At 45.6% G+C, this 18,811-nt stretch overlaps 1 protein-coding gene across 4 annotated transcripts in view; it reads right to left on the reverse strand.

Moving 5' to 3' along the window:
* The window catches only part of LOC120821536 (sodium-driven chloride bicarbonate exchanger), a 37,471-nt gene that overhangs the window by 16,560 nt on the left and 2,100 nt on the right, over window positions 1-18,811 (reverse strand). For 2 of the 4 annotated variants that reach the window (XM_078102311.1, XM_040180301.2), the window contains exons 1-5: window positions 14,215-14,578; window positions 5,387-5,468; window positions 1,723-1,863; window positions 1,438-1,579; window positions 1,039-1,199 (exon numbers count right to left, since the gene is read on the reverse strand). In XM_078102311.1, the coding sequence (XP_077958437.1) occupies window positions 1,039-1,199; window positions 1,438-1,579; window positions 1,723-1,863; window positions 5,387-5,468; window positions 14,215-14,253 (565 nt within the window). In that variant the 5' untranslated portion in view covers window positions 14,254-14,578. Of the gene's footprint in view, window positions 1-1,038; window positions 1,200-1,437; window positions 1,580-1,722; window positions 1,864-5,386; window positions 5,469-14,214; window positions 14,579-18,811 lie in introns of those variants that run through there. The other 2 variants (XM_040180557.2, XM_040180205.2) reach the window with 1 other exon arrangement.

An 18,811-nucleotide genomic window follows, 5' to 3' on the forward strand; every position in this document is an offset into this window, starting at 1 on the left:
TCATAAACAAGGAAACTGTGTGACGCCGAGACAAACATCATAAGAAACACATTGAGAAACAATGGGCCCTCATACTACTGAGGGGCCCATGAAAAAAAAGTGATTCAGTATATTCTTTTCACGTACTAGCACTAGTTAAAAAATCTTCTTGTGTTGTTTATGTTGGATTTTGTTCATGAAATCAATTCATCAGGAGATAAAGGCGACAAAGGAACCAGTGCGACTGTCGGGCCAAAAAGGTTCAAACCGCTTCTGTTGATTATTGATTTGTTCTATATTGTTTCCAGACTTCAATAGTTCCAACACCGTTTTTTTCGTTTTCTCAGTGTTTTCTCAAAATGCCTCAACTGATTCTCGTGAATTGGATATTTTTACCCTTTTTAATGCTTGTTGATGTACCTGACGAGGCTTGTCGGGATGGAAACATTGAAAATAAGTATAATAGATAAATATAAATAAATATATAGACTTTTGTTTTTATTCAGAAGGTAATATAATAAGATACCGGTAAGATAATAATACAATAATATGATCTTGTTGTTGCAGCCCTAAAGTTTTCTTTGGGTGCAGTTAACTAGAAGCATCAGACAAGGATAACATTGAATTAACCTAATTAAACAGGACACTTAAAAGTGAAACATTTATGCCTTCATTTTACAGAACTGAGATTTGGAAAAGACCTTGGTTTTATAATTGCTTTATTGTGGATGTTACACTTCGCTTAACTTAGGGTTAAAGGTGAACACTAAGTCATTCCTCTTTCACTCCAAAAACAATTATTTCTGCTTTATCGTGTTAAAGAGGAAGGGCACAAAATGTACATATTGAATAAAATGGTATATTGTCATAATAAAGGTAATATATTTAGTAGTTTTTCCTAATCCGAGCAAGTAATTGTTGAAATAAAGAGGTCTGAGAAAGAAGCCGTGGGGAACTCCACATAATTTTAGTTTGCTCAAAAATGGCACAAACCGATTTTAGTTTGAACCCCCAAGATACACAAGACCCTGCGGACATTGTTCCGCCCTAAATGGTCACCTGCGATTTCCTCCAGCGAGTTGGCCCTCATGTCCAGCATCACGGTTCCGTTCATGATGCAGCTGCGGAGCTCGAAAAGACTGTGCAGAGACAAAGTGGCTACGTAGGGTTTACTCCACCGCTCACCACCATCCTCCACGTCTTCCTCAAACTTCAGCCACCTACATTGATTAAAAAAAAAAAAAACATAACTCTGTAAATGCATACATACATACGAGACATAAAAATGTATAAAGGTGTACGGTCCCATCAGCATTTCCTGGCTTTACCTTTGAACATTTTCTCAACTAAGGCCAAGCGTTGTAAGTTATGATGAAGTTAAACGGTGCGTGGCGCCATAAAGGCCCGATAAAAGCTTGCATTCAGACGCAAAAAGCAGACCCAGCTGATGTAGTGTACCTGGCTGTCTCTTTCCATTCGGCGTCCTCTCCCTCCCTGAGGCAGATTTCGTCCAGCTCGGTGAACAGGGCGTGGGGGATGTGCTCCTCGTCGCCGTCCTCCGTCCCCAGCAGAAACTGCACCCTCTGAGCTGGTGTGTCCGCTGCAGACAGAAGGACAGGAGATGGAGGGAAGGGAAAAGGAGAGCGCGTGACGGGAAAGTAAATACTTTATGATGTGTGCTGGCCAAACTGGTTCAGGGTGAACGGAAGATGGAGTTTGCCTCAGGGCATTTGGACGACATACTGTGCGAGGGGGATTCCTTTCCATCATCAGTCGAGTCCCTCTCCTTGGACCTCTTCCTGTGTTTGTGTCCGTGGTGGCGGTGGCGCCTGTGCGACCTCCTGCCCAGGGGGACGTGAACCCCGATGTAGAGAGTGCGGTGACCTGGAGGCAAACAGCGGCCGACAACATTAGATTCTTCGCGCTGTCGTTTTACAATGTCGTCAAACTCAGGTTTTCTGGTGTACACGATATCCATGCCTGGACAAATGTCATCACTTCATCCCGTTACACATTGGTGTGAAAGTAAATAGTTAAAAGTATTCTTCATTTGTTGCCAAATCCATCGCCCATCAAATTCTAATCAGCCCATTCTTGAGTCCAAGTGAACATTTGAGCCAAATTTGAGGACATTTGCTTTGGTTTTTTCCAAAATATTGCCTACACAAGAACAGATCAGACGTTAGGGGCAGTGATCAGACCACTAAATTGCCTTTGCTCAGAAAATGGCACCCATGATAACAACTGTAATAACTCTGGAACTACTTTCTTTATTTGTACAATTTATATTAGTGGGGGTAAAGGGGAACCTTGTAAGTGATATATTGTATAAAAATCAGTTTGTATGTTGCTGTTGAAAAGATATAGGATATGATTTCTGATCAGGAATCAGGAATAAGGAATCAAGAAACATTTATTGCCAAAATATGTCAAACATACAAGGAATTTGTCTGGCGGTTGGTGTGTGACAGTAGACAGTGTAACAATAGACAACAAGACAGCAGTGCACAAGTAATAAAATAAGGTGAAATGAATTGCTAATCCAATGGGTTAGTAGAATAAGACTGTGGGTTAGTATAAAACAAGAGAATACAGTTAGAGTTAAACATTTAAAATATTTAAAAAGTTAAAAAATATTAAGCATAAAGTGCACTACTGAACAAGTAACAAAGTGACAAGTGAGAAATGACAGTTAAAGTGGCATGTGCAGTATGAGGGGGAGTGACCGGTGGAGTGTTATAGTCAGTCAGTGGGGGACCGGCTCTGTTGATGAGCCCGACTGCCGACGGGAAGAAACTGTTGGTGTGGCGGGAGGTCGTAGTCCTGATGGACCTCAGCCTCCTGCCAGATGGAAGGGGCACAAACAGTTTTTGTCCGGGGTGAGAGGGGTCGGCCGCGATCTTTTTAGCTCACTTCAGAGACCTGGAAGCGAACAAGTCCTGCAGGGACGGCAGATTGCAGCCGATCGCCCTCTCTGCAGAGCGGATGCCACGCTGCAGCCTGCCCTTGTCCTTGGCTGTGATCCACTTGCAGCTGGGAGAGTTTGTCCTGCAGCAGAGACGGGATGATGGTGTTGAAGGCAGAGCTGAAGTCCACAAACAGGATCCTGGCGTAGGTTCCTGGGGAGTCCAGATGCTGGAGGATGTAGTGGAGGGCCATGTTGACAGCGTCGTCCACAGACCTGTTGGCTCTGTAGGCGAAATGCAGGGGGTCCAGGAGGGGGTCGGTGAGGGACTTCAGGCGGGTCAGAACGAGCCGTTCAAAAGACTTCATGACTACAGAGGTCAGGGCGACGGGCCTGTAGTCATTAAGTCCTGTGATCCTGGGCTTCTTGGGAACAGGGATGATGGTGGGTGGTGGTACAGAATCAGTAAATTGAGTGATTGAGGCCGGGCGTTGCCGTGTAGTCAGTTAGAGTGGAACCACAGAAGCAGCACTTGGCAAATGCCAGAAAAAAAACTGCCAGATCCCGCCTGGCCCGCATGGCCAGCGTGTAAATAAGGAGCTCTTTTGCTCTGTCTGAAAATTGATTTTGAAATTGGATTACTTTATTCATCAATATGGAACAAATCAAGAGACTGGGATTGTGAACTGGTAGCGCGAGCTCGCTCTTTTTATGCGCGTGCCTGTGTGAGTATGTGCACACATGAGGGTCAGCACAAAGATAATGTGAGCTGATGTTCCCCCCCTTTGTTGTGGTCGAGCCGGACGGCACGATGGGACGCCCTGTTCGCCTGCACCATGTGGGGCGCCACAGCAATTGGCATTGTGCCACTTTGAGGGCAATGTGATGCTTGGAGAGCAACACTCCAGTGTATCCAGTAATGAATAAGTTCCCTTATGTCCTTATCGGTACACGTACATTCTTATTTAATTTGTTAGACGTGAACCTCTTGCTGTATTGAAGAAGAATTGAAATAGAGACTTTAAACTGATATTTACAATGTTAACTGAGGTAATAAGTATAATTAATAATAAAAGAAAATAGAGTCATTTCCTCATTGACTTTTATATAATCAGGGTTCTTTTCACAACCAGAGGAGTCTGCCCCTGCTGGTTTGGAATAAGAATTGAAAACACACGAAACAAAGGTTACAGGTGTTTTTTATTTTAGTTTTAGGCAACTAGCTTTTGTCCTTATTATTCTGCTAAAACAACACTGTGAAGAACCTCTGACTTCATTGTGTCCCGTTCACAAAACCTAAGACCTTAAATCCTTTCATCCATCTATTGTAGAGAAAATGTTAAAGAACCCCTTTTGCTTTCAAAGTTAAATACAAGCTCAAGTTAAGCCATTTATGCAGCTTCCAGATTCCCACACGAATGCCTTCAAATGCCCCTTGCTTTGCAGACACGGCTGATCACGCCGCAGTGTACCAATCAGATTGAAGCGACGCACAGTCATTAAGTAAGAGCACGCTGACATCACGGCATCTGAAATGACTCAGGCACTCAGTCAGTACCTCCCACACGTAGGATTTCAGGACGGAGGCCGAGTGAAGTGTGTGCAAAGCAATCTAGGATCCCATAAATATTCCATATGTTGGGGCTGAGAGGTGCGATTGAGATAACCTCAAAAGGAGCTTCTCCTCCTGCGAGCTAGTCATTACGGACAACCCTCTTCTCGATATGAGGGCCTTTGAGATGAAAGCACCATCTCACCGCCGCTGTCAGAATCAAACGTTGCATGGCAACAAAAATACAGTGGATACCGGTGTGGGGGGCAAATCTCTGCAATTCTCAAAAAAACAAAGATTTTATTCAATATTTTCTACCTATATATATTTTCCAGCCTACTTTCTTGACTAAAGTGCCATGGTCAAGCTGGTAAGTTCCCCTAATATATATATATATATAAACAGATAATACATCAGTCAGTTGCAACACTTTCTTGGTGTTATTTTCTATACTATTAATATTATTTTGATTGTCCAGTAAAATCCAAAGGATTTGTAGTTCATTCCTACTCGGGAGGCCTTGCCGTTATTCAGCTCTCGAATGTAGCAGGATGACTGCAATTCCACTTATCCGTTGGTGTCCTTAAGTGATAAAAGAGACTTTCTAAAAGTTATATAGACAAGATCAGTAAAGCCTGGATGGAACAGATTTCCCTCAGCTTATGTGCCAGATCTAAGAGTATTCTGTCCAGACAAGTAACAAGCTCAGTAAACCTGTTTTTTGCAAGAGCCGGATAGTTCAAGATTCTGTTGAAATTGCCGTCTCTCTCTTTTTGACGGTGGACGAAATGCATGAAGCGCTCGCTGTGTGATGCTGCAGGACACATATCAGAACCTGATATCCAGCAGTGAGGCTTCAGACAGGTGGACGGACGTTCAGTCTGTCATGTTTAGTGACTAAAAACACGTGTTTTTAATTTTAGATGTCAATGATCACTTATGGGTGTTACCTTCTAACTCTTCCTTCTCAAAGTTGGTGTTGAGCATGGAGCGCGTGCCGCCGCGGTCCACCACCGCCTCCTCATCAGCTCTCTGCAAGAGACAAACACACCAGGAACTGTGACGACAGTTTGCGTCTGACACACACATACTACGACACACGACGCCGCTTAATGAGGGCCAGTAACTCAGTGCGTTTGCCGTTGTGATGCCACGTGAAAGGCAAGCGGGCTCGCAGAAGGAGCCTCCCTGAATAAAAATCCATACATCATCAAAATGCTGTTGTTACGTAAGCCTATTTGGAAGTCGTGTCCCAAAAAGGGAAACAACATACTCAGCATCAAAACACCCCCCAACTTCCACTGAGTATCACCATGGCAACGCGATGGCAGCCGAGAAACGTCACCGGCAGAGCTCCACGGTTCACGCTCAGTTCTTGAGTCCCGCCCTGAACGGGGCTGCGCCATCATTTGCGTGGGCCTTAAATCACGTACATGTTACGCCCCCCCCCCACACCTGCTGCAGGGATACATTTCTCGGGAACTAGGACAGCAGCACATGATGGATGCGTTGAGCCGAGGAGGCGCTGTGCAAATTGATGCAGCGTTTCCTGGTTCTACTCCGCACTATGAATAGCTCTTGACCTTGAAAAAGAAAAGGGGAATGTGTCTTTGAATTGCTCTGCGCTTTTAATGTTTGATGGAAGAACTGCCTCGTTACTCGGGGTGTTTTCCATTCAGAGTGGTAATCTTTGGTTGGTGGAAAATAAGAAATGCTCCCTCTGGAAAACTGCTACTGCAGAGCCCAGCGTGCTGTAGAAATCACCACTGAGGGCCCACATGTTTAAAATGATCATTCAGAGCAGACGCTCTCCTGCCACGGGAGCTTTAAGAGTGCGCCAGCAGCTCCCCGATCGACACCTATCCAGTGCAAATGTGTGTCACTGAAAAACCCCATTAGGTAATAAGAAGACTGCATGAATCCCAGTCATCTAAGACTGTGGTTACATTGACACGTTTAGCCTTAGAATAGAGAGACGGCTTCCTGGGGTTTGTTCCTATCAAGTTCCATTGCCCAGGGAGCTTCACATAATAGACCTGTGGGCCACGTCAACATGGTACCCATCTTCCTCCTCTCCTGACTCTCTCCCTGAAATCCAGATGTGTGTTTGTTATGTTCATGTGACCTTGAGACGCCCTCCAAGTTGCCGCAGGTCCGGACATTATTACTATCTTGTTGATCAGAGAACAGCGTGATTATCTATGCTAATGCCGTCTGTAAGCCTTCCCAATAATACTGAAGGAACAATAAGCTAAAACCACTACATTTTAGACATCGGAAAAGAGATGTGCAGTTGAGCATGTCTTAATAAAGCTTAAGAGATTATTGTAAGGGAGAGTCGGCCCAATCCAAGTTCCACTGGTCCAGAGTCTGGCGTCTAATTTGAGTGTAAAATTGACTGTTCTCAGTGTCAAACCCCAATATGTTCTTCCCTCCAGATGGCTTTAAGTCAGGGGTCTCAAACTCGCGGCCTGCGGGCCAATTTGCGGCCCCCTTGGGACGATATTTTGTGGCCCCCACCTTAATATGAAAGTTTAATATTGATGCGGCCCGCAAGCTTTATATTGTAGCAACCCCGCTGTGAGCTGCTGTGTGGGACAATGTTATGATGTTCTGGTTTCCTACTGTGTGCCTGTCCAGTGAATGCAGCATGCGTGTGAGTGACATGGGGGGCGACATGGGGGGCGGGGTCGAGTGTGAGTGAGTGAGTGAGTGAGTGAGTGAGTGAGTGAGTGAGTGAGTGAGAGAGAGAGAGAGAGAGAGAGAGTGAGAGAGTGAGTGAGTGAGTGAGAGCCGGGAGAGAAAATAGTGGCTTTGGATGTGCAGAGAGCAGGAGGGAGAAATTCATACTTTTCCGGCCTCTTTTTGCGGTTTAAGTAGTACAGTACAACAAACGTTTGTGTAGAATTTGTCGTTCAGGTACAACAGGTTATTAGGAAATGTGTAACAATAATAACAACATCTGCTGATCTAATGCAAACATTTTGCACTGGAAAAAAACCACCAAACATAAGGTGATTATTTCTCATGAGAGGATGAACAAAAAGAAAATTCAAATTATTTCATATTATCAGCTGACATTTGTCTATATTTGTCAGGCACATGATTAAATATGAATGCAACCTCTCTTCATCGGCTTCATACAATTAGTGGAGTTACAGAAAAGGTCAAAGAGCCCCCTGAGCTCATCCCATTTAATTATTGAGCCTTTCAAACATCAAAATAAACTTCCTAGAGCTCATATGTCAAACTCTTGACCCGCGGGCCACATCCGGCCCGCCGGATGACTATTATGAGGGATGAGGGACGAGAAGCTGGTTGTGTTTTGTTTTATATTGATTTTGTGTCGTTTAGACTTTCCACGTGTGTGGTGCATGTCTCTCTAAAGTTGTACGTGGCTTTTCCGCTAGAATTGCAGTTAGATGAAATTAAATAATATTAGTATTTTTTAAAACATAAATCAGAAACGTAAATTTCAAGCCGTACACAAACCCAAGGTTTGTGTCCAAAGAATAATAACATGTACTGTTCTCTGACAAGCTGGAGGTTGCCGACGCTGGACGTCAGTCTCTAATCCCGGGAGATTAAACCAGAACACTGGTGGTACAACACTCGAGAGACGCACACACATGGACACCCACGTGAGGGGATGAGTCCCGGAGCACGGGATGAGTGTGTGGACAGATGCTGCGCGCTGACATGGCGGACATACTGTACAGAGGGACGTTAAACAAGCCGTGGGAGGAAGCACATAATCAGCACTGGAGACGGAAAGGTGACGTCCCAAAGCCCAAACGATCCAATAGCTAAAGACGCTGGCGCTTTTGACAACAGGGATCACAAAATGACACCTCCTTGTAAGCTTTACATTACTTTGCAAAGACCCTGGGAGAGTCGCTCATGTGATGGCACGAGGAGGAAAAGCAACATTGTTGCATCCTAATTATCATAATGAATGAGAGCTGTGTTGAACACAGTCTATCGAGTACATGACGTCTAACCACTGTTGCCATCTGCCAAGTCCACTGGCGTCTTCCAGCAACAAGTCCCACCTGGTGAGACTTCACACCAAAAATCGTTAGCCATATTGTCACAAAGACTGGAAAATATGGGAAAATAGGGTCCATGTTACATTTATATGCACAGCTTTACCTTTGTAACACGGATCATCGTTTGTTTGTTTTTCTCATACTTACTACAGTACTACTACTACTTCTTGTAGACAAATAATAATGGAAAAATAATAAATACTTAGAAATCAAAATTGTTTTCTTATACCAACATCATACATTGCATTAAAAATGAAAAAAACATCATATGCTTTCCTGCTGTCCGGCCTTCCACACTGGAATGTGGATGGAGAACTGATTGCCATTTAAAGTTCTTGATTTATGACCCTGAGCAGTAATTGCACTCACGCCGTGAGATGAAAAGATCAAGTTTGCGACCGAATGATTGTGTTGTCACATGTATGTAATGTATTTGTGGTGTTTAGGTCTTGTCGAAGGGATCTTTATCTCAATGGAACGAATTACGTAAACCCTCAAAATAAAGAATACTTTTGCTCATGCGATGCATCATTTTCTGATAAATATTCCCACACAAAGCTTGCCCCTTTTGAGCCAAATCTCCCTACGGGTCCCTGTTACTATTTATAGACACTTGTTTCTCTACCTCATGATGCTGACCCCAGACCAGCTGAGGGAGAGTCGTATTTCACCGCCCACCAATCTGGGTTGAGATTAATCTCCCGGCCTTTATGGCGGGATGCGCGAGGTGGAGGAGGGGCAGGCATGATGAGTAGAAACGCGCTAACATGCATCATCATACATCATGTCCACTTGGCCCCACACGAGGCTTTATTTCTCCCTCATATGCCTCTTTGCTTTACCGCTTATTGATTTGGCGCCGTGCGCTCCTCCAGTCGCAGTATTCCCGTGTGCGGCAGCTCGCAGCAATGCACCGTACACGCCATCACGCGTGCGACTGCAGACAGTTCCTCTCTGCAGGCGGAGTGGTGTGAGGGGGCGGAGCCGCGTGGATGAGTGAGCTGTGCAAGGGAGAGGGGGTGACGGGGGGGGCAAAAGGCTTCAGGGCCGCGGACACCAACCGGGGACCAGAGGATGTTCTAATGTCACAGCGTGTGTGTGTGTGTGTGTGTGAGCAGAGCGTTGTGCAGGGGCAGCTAGTGGAGCATCATGACCTTGACGGGCTTGACATTGAATTCTATTTGAATTCAGTTCAGTGCCGATATCCGTTGATGTGCGCCGTATTGATTTGACTTCAATATCCTGCAACCAATAATACCACAGACCTGCTATGCCTCCAGTATGAGCTGGCTGTATTAAGTATTCCTTAATCATAAAACGCACGGAGATTAATACATGCATGAAAGGAAAAGCAGGCCCCGTTCAGGGCCGTGCGGTGAGGGTCGTGGCCGAGGAGGCACTGGCTCTTTCGAAGTTAGATTCACAAATATGTGACTTCAACAGCGTGAATTCAGCATTGAACTGGCTGCATGCACATTGACTATTTCATATCCCGTATTACATATTCTTTTATAATAGGCGTAGATTAAATCAAGCACTCTGATTGGTTGAGAGTGAGTCGGTGGGTGTACTGTATTGAGCCATAATCTACTGTACACCTGTTAACATTTCCCTGAGCATTCCATTTTAGTGCACACTCAAAAGAAGTCACATTTTGCCTTAGTACGTTAGTCGTCATTTCAGTCTTTTGCTCGGTGGTGAAACGCCACAAAGAATGGTGCAATGCGTCATGCGAGCTTTCGCAACCGATTTAGGGCTTTTTTTTGCCAAAGGGGACTATGGGCCCTTTTTCCCCACCAAAGTAAGGTCAACCCGGTTGGTGTTTCAGTTTGTTTTGACGCGTTTAAATACTCCTTGAGACATCTCCAATTGTGATTGTCCTTTATTTTGTATATTAGTGACACCATCAAATGGTCTTAACACCTGGCTCTTCCACACTCGCGCTGTCACTATTTAGCTCCCCACAAACACCAAGACTCGTGGTAAGTAATCCTCCTGATTATATCAACCTTGCGGCCTAATTGAAACACAACCTCCCACCACTTAGGGAGAGGAGCTAACAATCAAACAATAACAAAATGGCTCTTACAGGGACAATTCAGGTGGAGGTCGAGAGAACTGTGAATGAATGAGATCTTGCAAAAAGACCTGGGATGTTTTCAGACGACACACAGATTCATTTTGATCTCCAGGCGAATCATCCACAAGCTTTTGGTGCGAGGCTAACAAACGTAATATTCTTGTTTGTCTGTCTGGACTATTTTCCCCAGGCTAATGAAATGCGATACACAACGTTTGGTGGCTAGAACTATTTACTTACTATTAATAACGTCGTTGGCAACTATATTATAAAAGCAACATGGTACTCAAGGCGGCACTTTATCACCAATAATGTTGAATCCGCTAAGCGTCCACCCTTGAACTGTATTATTGTCCATTTGTCTGTAGTGCGTGAAGAATGTAATATAATAGCAGAACGAGCATGTGCTCACACACGCCCTCTTCAGAGAGGCAGAGGTACTGCCACAGACGAGTAAGACTAACATGTTATAAACATACGTGAAATACATGACCCAGATTATGGAATGTGAAGACATATAATAAAAGTGTCTAAAATCATTACATTTGTGACATACAGAGAGATTAATTGTTCGTGGGGGTTGTGGAGAGGAGCTCGTCGCTGCCTCTTCCCCGTATTTGAACCGGAAAATACACAAATTCAGCTGAGCTAATTAAATTTCTTTAATGGTTATTTGTTTTTCACACCGCCTCCACTGACCACACCTCCCTGGTCCCTTTGGAGAATAAGAAGGAACTTAATGTTCTAAAAATGAAAAGTTGCTTTTATAGTGGATAACACTTTTGCTGTTGTAGCCTTATTTTGTGTGGTATGACGTAGTTTATGGCGGCCAATGTTACCAGACATGACAATCCCTTTAAAAGATGACTAATCAGCTCTTTCAAACTCAGAAATAGCATAGATGTCGCATTAAACGTGATGAAAGACTCGTAAGATAATTAGGCAATAACTAAACCCACAAATGTCAACATTGCTGCATCCTGATTGGTGCAGAGAGGTGCAGCGTGTGGCCCCGCCTACTCAAACCAGTGTCCAAATAGAAGGGAAATTCAGGAAGAATGAACAAATCTGTTCTGGCTTTGGTAGAGAATTGCGTTTTCACGTACATGACCCCATTACTCATAGTAAGAAGATGACACAGTAAATCCATCTCTGTGTTCTTGTGCAAAAAAAAACGGAAACCAACCGTTTAGATAAATGAACTTTGACACAAAATGAATAGATATATAGATCCTTTGCAGGATTACCACTGGTGTCCCGAGGTGTCTCTGGATGTACTGGATCTGAAGATTCATGTTTGCGAGCAGGTGAGGCCACGCACAGGCTTCCCACGGGCTGATAACCAGCTGGTTGTAGGTGTGGGAAAGAACGCCGTTCTGGGGCACTTGTTAATCATTTGTGCACTTTGAAATTGCGTTCTCAGACGGGGGGGGACGGCGGGCGGGGGCGTTCGAATCCATTCACCACGACAACGATCCACCCATCGGCTCTCATTACCTACATGTGCAGTCCGCGTCCCCGACCACTCCTCCTAATGACTTTTGGGCCCGACATTGTTAAACGACGCCCGAGGAGGATCAACTGAAACTTGACAAAAGCCGGCGTGTCCGACGCCGCCCTGGCTTTTGTCCACACATCTGGTGACCGCAGGTGAGCCGGAGGGGGACAAAAGTGACCGAGTAACAACAAAAAAGGAACCCGCAACCGCTCAATGACGTTGGACTTAAGTTGCAGCTACTGAACCCGACGCAGCGCATGAGGATGATACGCGCCGAGTCCAAAAATAAACCCAGCCGACAGTGAAAGTGACCTCAACATCCGGCGCGTCTCACAGCTACATGGGGGCTCAGGCTCACGTGCACGAGGCAGCGAGCAGGCGTGACCCGCTTTGTTGATTGTCACCGCCTGGGAACTGTGCGAGGGGGACTTTTAATGACCTTCCACAGAGCTTTTATTGAAAGGGGCGCATACTACATAGCGCATACTAATCCTTCATTGATGTCTCTTTAGCTTTAAAGAATATGCGGCAGGTGATGTCACAGCGATCGCCCTGCAGCAAAAAGTGAATTGCGAAGCTTTGTGATAATTTGTTGTATGCAGGAAAACTGCAGAAAAAAAGACAAAAAGGGAAACAAATATTATATTATACAACAGGACATAACATAGCTTGACCCTTGCTATGTTAACAACACAGTCGCTACCAGGTACATACATACATATGTATATTTTCCCAACACCTTCGCAACAATCTGTATATTAACGCTTTGCTCTCACGGGAGCAGATGCGTGACCTCCTTTCCCCCGTGCGTCTACGATGTTCTCCTGAGGCTCTGACAATAGCAGGGATGAAGAATGTTTCCATTACTACAGAACCAGATTCAGGCCAGGAGGTGCGCTCTCAAGATGATCGTGTCAGATGCACTACATTCCCCACCGAAAGCACGGAAAAAAGACAAGCAGGTGGCGTTAAATACAAAATCCACAAGGACAGGTGAAGTCCCTCCTCCTCGAGCCATTTGGAAGGACAACTTTGGCGGAGAAACTCCAGGTAAAAGAGCTGAAGATCAATCCGAGCATACAATAAGCCTGGCGTGAAGCTTCCAGAGGTTGGTTCAGCGGGAAGGTTCAGCCGGCTGCATGCGCTCATGCTAACGGCATATCCATCTTTTCGTACTGGATTGTTACAACAACGGAGACAGATCAAGCAGGAACAGTTACAGGAGTGAGGAACTTGAAGAACCGGTCTGAATAAATAAGAAAACAGGGGAACACCAGGGCACGCATGGACAATGGCTCAAGCTAGCAAATGACAAGCAGAGTGAACATTGCCCCCAGCTGGACGACACAGGACTGCGTAGAGGAAACGCAACGGGGGAGGACCAAAACCGCCAAATCTTAATTGGAATAATAATAAGTTTTGCAGGGTTTTGACTTGTGTGATCTTGCATTGGTGGATGCGGTTGCCCCACTAGGCTGAGCAACACCACAAAGCAACAAATAAAATGTTAAATATTTGACTGCAATGCAGTAAAGTGTTTTTGATCACTAATTGCTTTACAATAAATCATAGTGGGATGTTTGCTGGAATTGATTGGTTGGCTCTGCAACACTGGTCTTAGTGTAAATCTCTCTATTCGCCGTCAATCAGAGCCAAAGCGATTTGCAGCTGGTGGCTAGCTGAGAGGGGACACGGATTACCAGCTGCTGTGCGACTGGCAGAGCAGCCTCTGTTCTCATGGTATTCATCCTTACAAATGCCAACGGTTGTACTGGCGAATCATCATCATCATCATAATTTTAAAGAATATGCTCGCACACGCCGGGGACGTCTCTGCGTCGTCACTCATCGTTCTCATCACACGGGGAGACGAGAAGCGGAAGCACTTCCCCCGCCGAAACACGTCAAGTTCAAATCTGCTCGGATTGGAAGAAAGAAAAGATCTACACGTCCTAAAAAGCACGACAAAATAAAATAATAAAAACACCCAAACCAATCGCAACGTTTACTCCGCCTCACAGGGTCGGCGCTATGGGTATAAGCTGCTGTCTCTCGAAACCACAGTCCCATCTGTCGCCTCAGATCAACTGCACACCATGCAGAAGTGAGAAGCGATCTCATAGACAACGTGTTGTTCCCAATGTGACCTACCTGGTTCACAAACCCTCTGTTGTGGTCAGTGCAGAGCATGGCGGGGCTGTGAGGTCGGGGGTAGGATGCCCGATAACTCCCCTTAAGTAGGTGAGGAAAAACGAGAGGCTGAGGGCTCCGGGCCAGAGCCCAACTCCGGACGGAGTCAGAGAGAGGAGGGGGGTCAGCGACGGGCGTGGGGCCGTCGGACGATAGAAAAGGAAAAAAATGAAACGGTTCTCCTTCGACGCTCTTCTCGAGAAGAAGGATAAAAATAAATAAAAGCCAGGCGAGAAGGCGACGTGAACACAGAAAAGAGGAGCTGGGAGCTCGGCTCGGCTCCGGCTCTGCCTCCCGACTGCTTTCATCCAAGGCTGCATCAAATGTTTCTGACAAGCCTCCATCCTCCACCCCCCCCTCCCATCCCTCTAGAGAGATTAGCGCGCTGACATCACGGATGCTTCTGCTCCGCTGAGCCTCTTAGTCGTGTGGCTCTGTTACCTAAGAGGAGCCTAAGGTCGCGGAGGGAGTCAAATAACAGCGTCCTCGCACAGACCCCCGCTACCCCCCCCCCCCATTGTATATGAAGGCTGCGTGAATGAAGTATGTGCACTTTTGAGCGCGACCTACCTGGTCTGTCCGGCTGTGGTGCATCGGGGAAAAAAACCCTGCGTTGTGAGCTAGAAACGGATTCGGAGGACCGGCTGTTTATGCCGCACCGCCTGCCACAACCACACCGTCTTTGCGGTTCCACTTTGTTTTCCCGAACGCGGAGACGACATGCGCGAGGTGAGGATTAGACGCAATAATCATTTTTTTCTGGACTCCCCCCCGTGTCTCACCATCTGCTACTCACACATTCTCAACTCAGCGGTACCTCTGTGCCCTCAACACCTCCCTCTTAAATATTAAAAGGAGAGAAGACAGGATGAAGTGAGAGGACAGGAGACGAGACAAGAGGAGGCTAGTGGAGAGAGAAGAGAGGGGAGAAGAGGGCCTCCTGGTTGCACAGTTGGATCCGCCCAGGTTACCAGTGGAGCGCAATGCTCCATCGGACACGCCTCCGTCCACCCCCCTCGCTCATCTCCTCCGGACCTCCCGGGCTGATCGCCCGGACGGCACCCTTACATCACGGTTGTAAATTTAGGGCCGCGACCCTCAAGTCAGATCCGGGTACCGGTAGGGGTCAAGTTCATATCACGGTATTTAGAAAGATCCTGACGGTATCCCGGTATGTGACAGAACACATTAATTAATTGACGCCAAAAAATGGACCAATCAGCTGTTAGCTTGTTAGCGTGTTAGCTTGTCGTGGCTGCTAGTGTTGCCACCAGAGAAAATACCAGTGTCTCAACGACCTTTGCAATAAATCGTTATCTGATCTAATTTACTTCAGATTTTTCAAAGCCAAAAACCCTCCAAACAGACTTCGCTCCTCTCTTGCGCACAAGTTGTGTTGGTGCATCTCTGGTCTCTCGTTGTTCCTCCTGCATCACTCTCTTCTGTGTTTTCATATAACAGCGTTCCTTCTATTGTTCATGCAGTTCGCCGGGGATTACCCCACACATACACATTATAAATGTACAATTATTAGTGTTACTGTTAATTGGTGATTTGCCCTGTTAAAGAGTGTTTGTTGTGGGTTTTTCAAAGTGGTTATAAAAGTTATAACCATGACTCAATCTCAACTCACGTAAAACAAGTAGCTCCAACCGCTGGGTAATCCTCCATGACTTGTAAAAATAAATTGTGCCGCCCGCCGAAGAGACACATCAGTTGTTACGGCGTAATACGGGTATGAACGGTAACTTCATACCGTAAGGAGATCTTATACCGGTACACCGCCCAGCCCAAGGTCAAGTCGAGACGTTCTCTGTGACTACACGACTACGGTAAGATAGAAAACCAGCTGATCAGAAGCCACCGGGAGCAAAGACAATTAGGTAGGAGCCCTCGGACGTCACCCTTTGCTTCACAGCCGGCTGATGCAGCGTTAGCGTGTCTTTTTACCCAGCAGACACCTTGTGGTCTTAATTGCTAATTCATGAAAAAGCTGCGAGTTAAGCTGTTCAATTTGCAACCGTCAGTCAGGATTGTTCCTCAGAGGGTCGGATGTTGGTTCCCCCGAGCGAGACACTGAACCGTAAGCCGTTTCTAACGTACGAGGTCTGAACGTTGTGTGAATGTTAGTCCTCATGGTCAGGTAGGCTGATGCACGCTAGGCCCGCTCACTGGTAAATGAATGGGTGTGAACGGGTGAATGATCTGTCATGGTAGGGCTGTGCGGTCGGGCCAAAAATCCATATCACGGTATTTAGGAAGATCCTGACGGTACGCCGGTATGTGACAGAACACATTAATTAATTGACCCCAAAAAGGACCGCCAGCTACCCGATCAGCTGTTCGCCGCTCGCTGGCCAACTCGCTCGCAACTGGCCGGCTAGTTAGCTTGTTAGCATGTTAGCTTGTTAGCGTTTTAGCTTGTTGTGGCTGCTAGTGTTGCCACCAGAGGCTCGACAGACTTTGCAATTAATTATTTCTGATCTAATTTACGTCAGATTTTTCAAAACCAAAAATCCTCCAAACAGACACAGCTCCTCTCTTGGACGCGAGTTGATATTGACGGGTTAATTTTATAAATGTGCAGTTATTAGTGTTACTATTAATTGTTTATGTGTCACAAGCTGTTGTGTTGTTTTACCCTGTTAAAGACTGTTTGTTGTGAGTTATTCATTGTCAATATAAAGTTGACTCAATCTCAACTCACGTAAGACAAGCAGCGACGACCGCTGCGCGCTACTCGATGACGTCTAGTAATAAATTCTGCCGCCTGCCGAAGAGCAACGTGAGTTATTACGGCGTAACACCGGTATGAATACTGATACCGGTATACTGTTTGAACCGGTATGTCGCTCACGCTAGGTCATGTCTAAACAAACGCGGTCCGTCTACCATTTACTGCCATTTGACATCTTGACTGCTTATTTCTTCTGTTGTTTCTATCCACCTTCACTCTCCTGCACACTACTCACCTACGATCACCTGCTTTCAGAGTGAATATGTGCATTTGAATTGACACACCAATGATGGAGTAGTGCAGGAATGAGCATTATTGGCATTTTTTGTTCACTCATCGCAGAGTCAAAGTTTTTGTTAATGCGATTTTGGTTAAAGGCCCAAAATAAAGTCTTTGACTAACACAAGTATAGAAGAGGTTATTGGTAAAAACTTGTATTTGACCATGTGGCCCACTGGGACTACTAAACATCAACTAATTGGTCTTTAAAATCTGCGTTGTTCCTCGGGCTAATTATTGCCTTACTTTAGCTTTTTACTTCTGCTGATTGCATTCAACCTTCAAAAAAATCATTAAGGTGGTGTTACTTTGTGAAGATTGCTTTGCGCTAAAACAGGATCGATAGAACCCATGTGACGGTAACTTCCTGCTGGCCTGCTCAGCTACTAATACGCGTATATTATTTCAAAGTGCTGAGCTACTTCCTGAAGTCAAAAGCTTTCAAACCCAACAAACATCCAGCAGACCCGAACACCGCGCGTCCAACTTTGCAGATATAACAACAAGGGGAACGAGAAGCTCATTCTTAAAAAATAGTTACCACTGTAGTAATCAAACAACAAAAAGGTGGAGAAAATATCAATGTGTCCTCCCAACATTTAGGACAGTAAAAATCCGAAAGGCAGCAGCCGTAGTTTTCTTTAAGTGGAGGACTGGCTGACACTTTGTGCCCCGTCCTGTCCTCGCTGTGGCTCACGGCCAACGGTTGCGTAAGCAATATTTTCTCAGAGTGGATGACATGCATTCAAACTCTTCTCCACGACCGACTCGATTGTCTCCCGTTACACTGCCTGCCCGGGCAGCTCCACCAAGCCGCCGCACTTTCCTTCCCATTATCTGCCATTATTTATTTAGCCGGCCGCCTCCTCGTACCGCCAGTTGCATAGTGACACCAGTGACGATTGTGACAAAAAAACACTGCATGTGCTGGACGAGCTGGCTAATGAAAGTTATAAACCCAATACAGCTGTCCAACATTACTGTAGATTACAGATTATAGGAAACATGGATTAACAGCTAACTGTGATCACATCCGGAAAGTAGAGCGGCATGGAGGAAATCCACCTAATCTTTTGTCACTTCTTCATTATGGGGACTAATGGTGTAGTTTGTCCTACCGGTGCCACTGTAGGAACATGGCGGACTCAGTTTGGTAGGGCTCATTCTAAACTGAATACTTATTCCATTCATGCTAGAGCCCCTAAAATGCTACGCATTATACGCCCTATAAGTACGCTCTGGTAAAGTAGGAACTCACACATTTATTGAAATAGTCAGGGATCAATGTATCTTTGGTGGATTTGCTCATGCATATCTAACGTGTTACAAGGGGCCATACTGGATCCACAAGATCCCGTATTGGGGGTCACAATCCACTATGGTTTGGTACCACTGACCGGAAGTCTCGACAAAAGATCTGTCGAGGACAGGACTAGGTCATTCAAACCCAACACTGTCACATTGTCACCACATATATTAAAGTAAATATTATAAACAGTCCCCCATCCTGCAGCTTTTGGAGTCATGTTTGTGCCACTGAAA

This window comes from Gasterosteus aculeatus, chromosome 1 (genome assembly GCF_964276395.1).
Source record: "Gasterosteus aculeatus chromosome 1, fGasAcu3.hap1.1, whole genome shotgun sequence".
In the NCBI taxonomy this organism is placed as follows: domain Eukaryota; kingdom Metazoa; phylum Chordata; class Actinopteri; order Perciformes; family Gasterosteidae; genus Gasterosteus; species Gasterosteus aculeatus.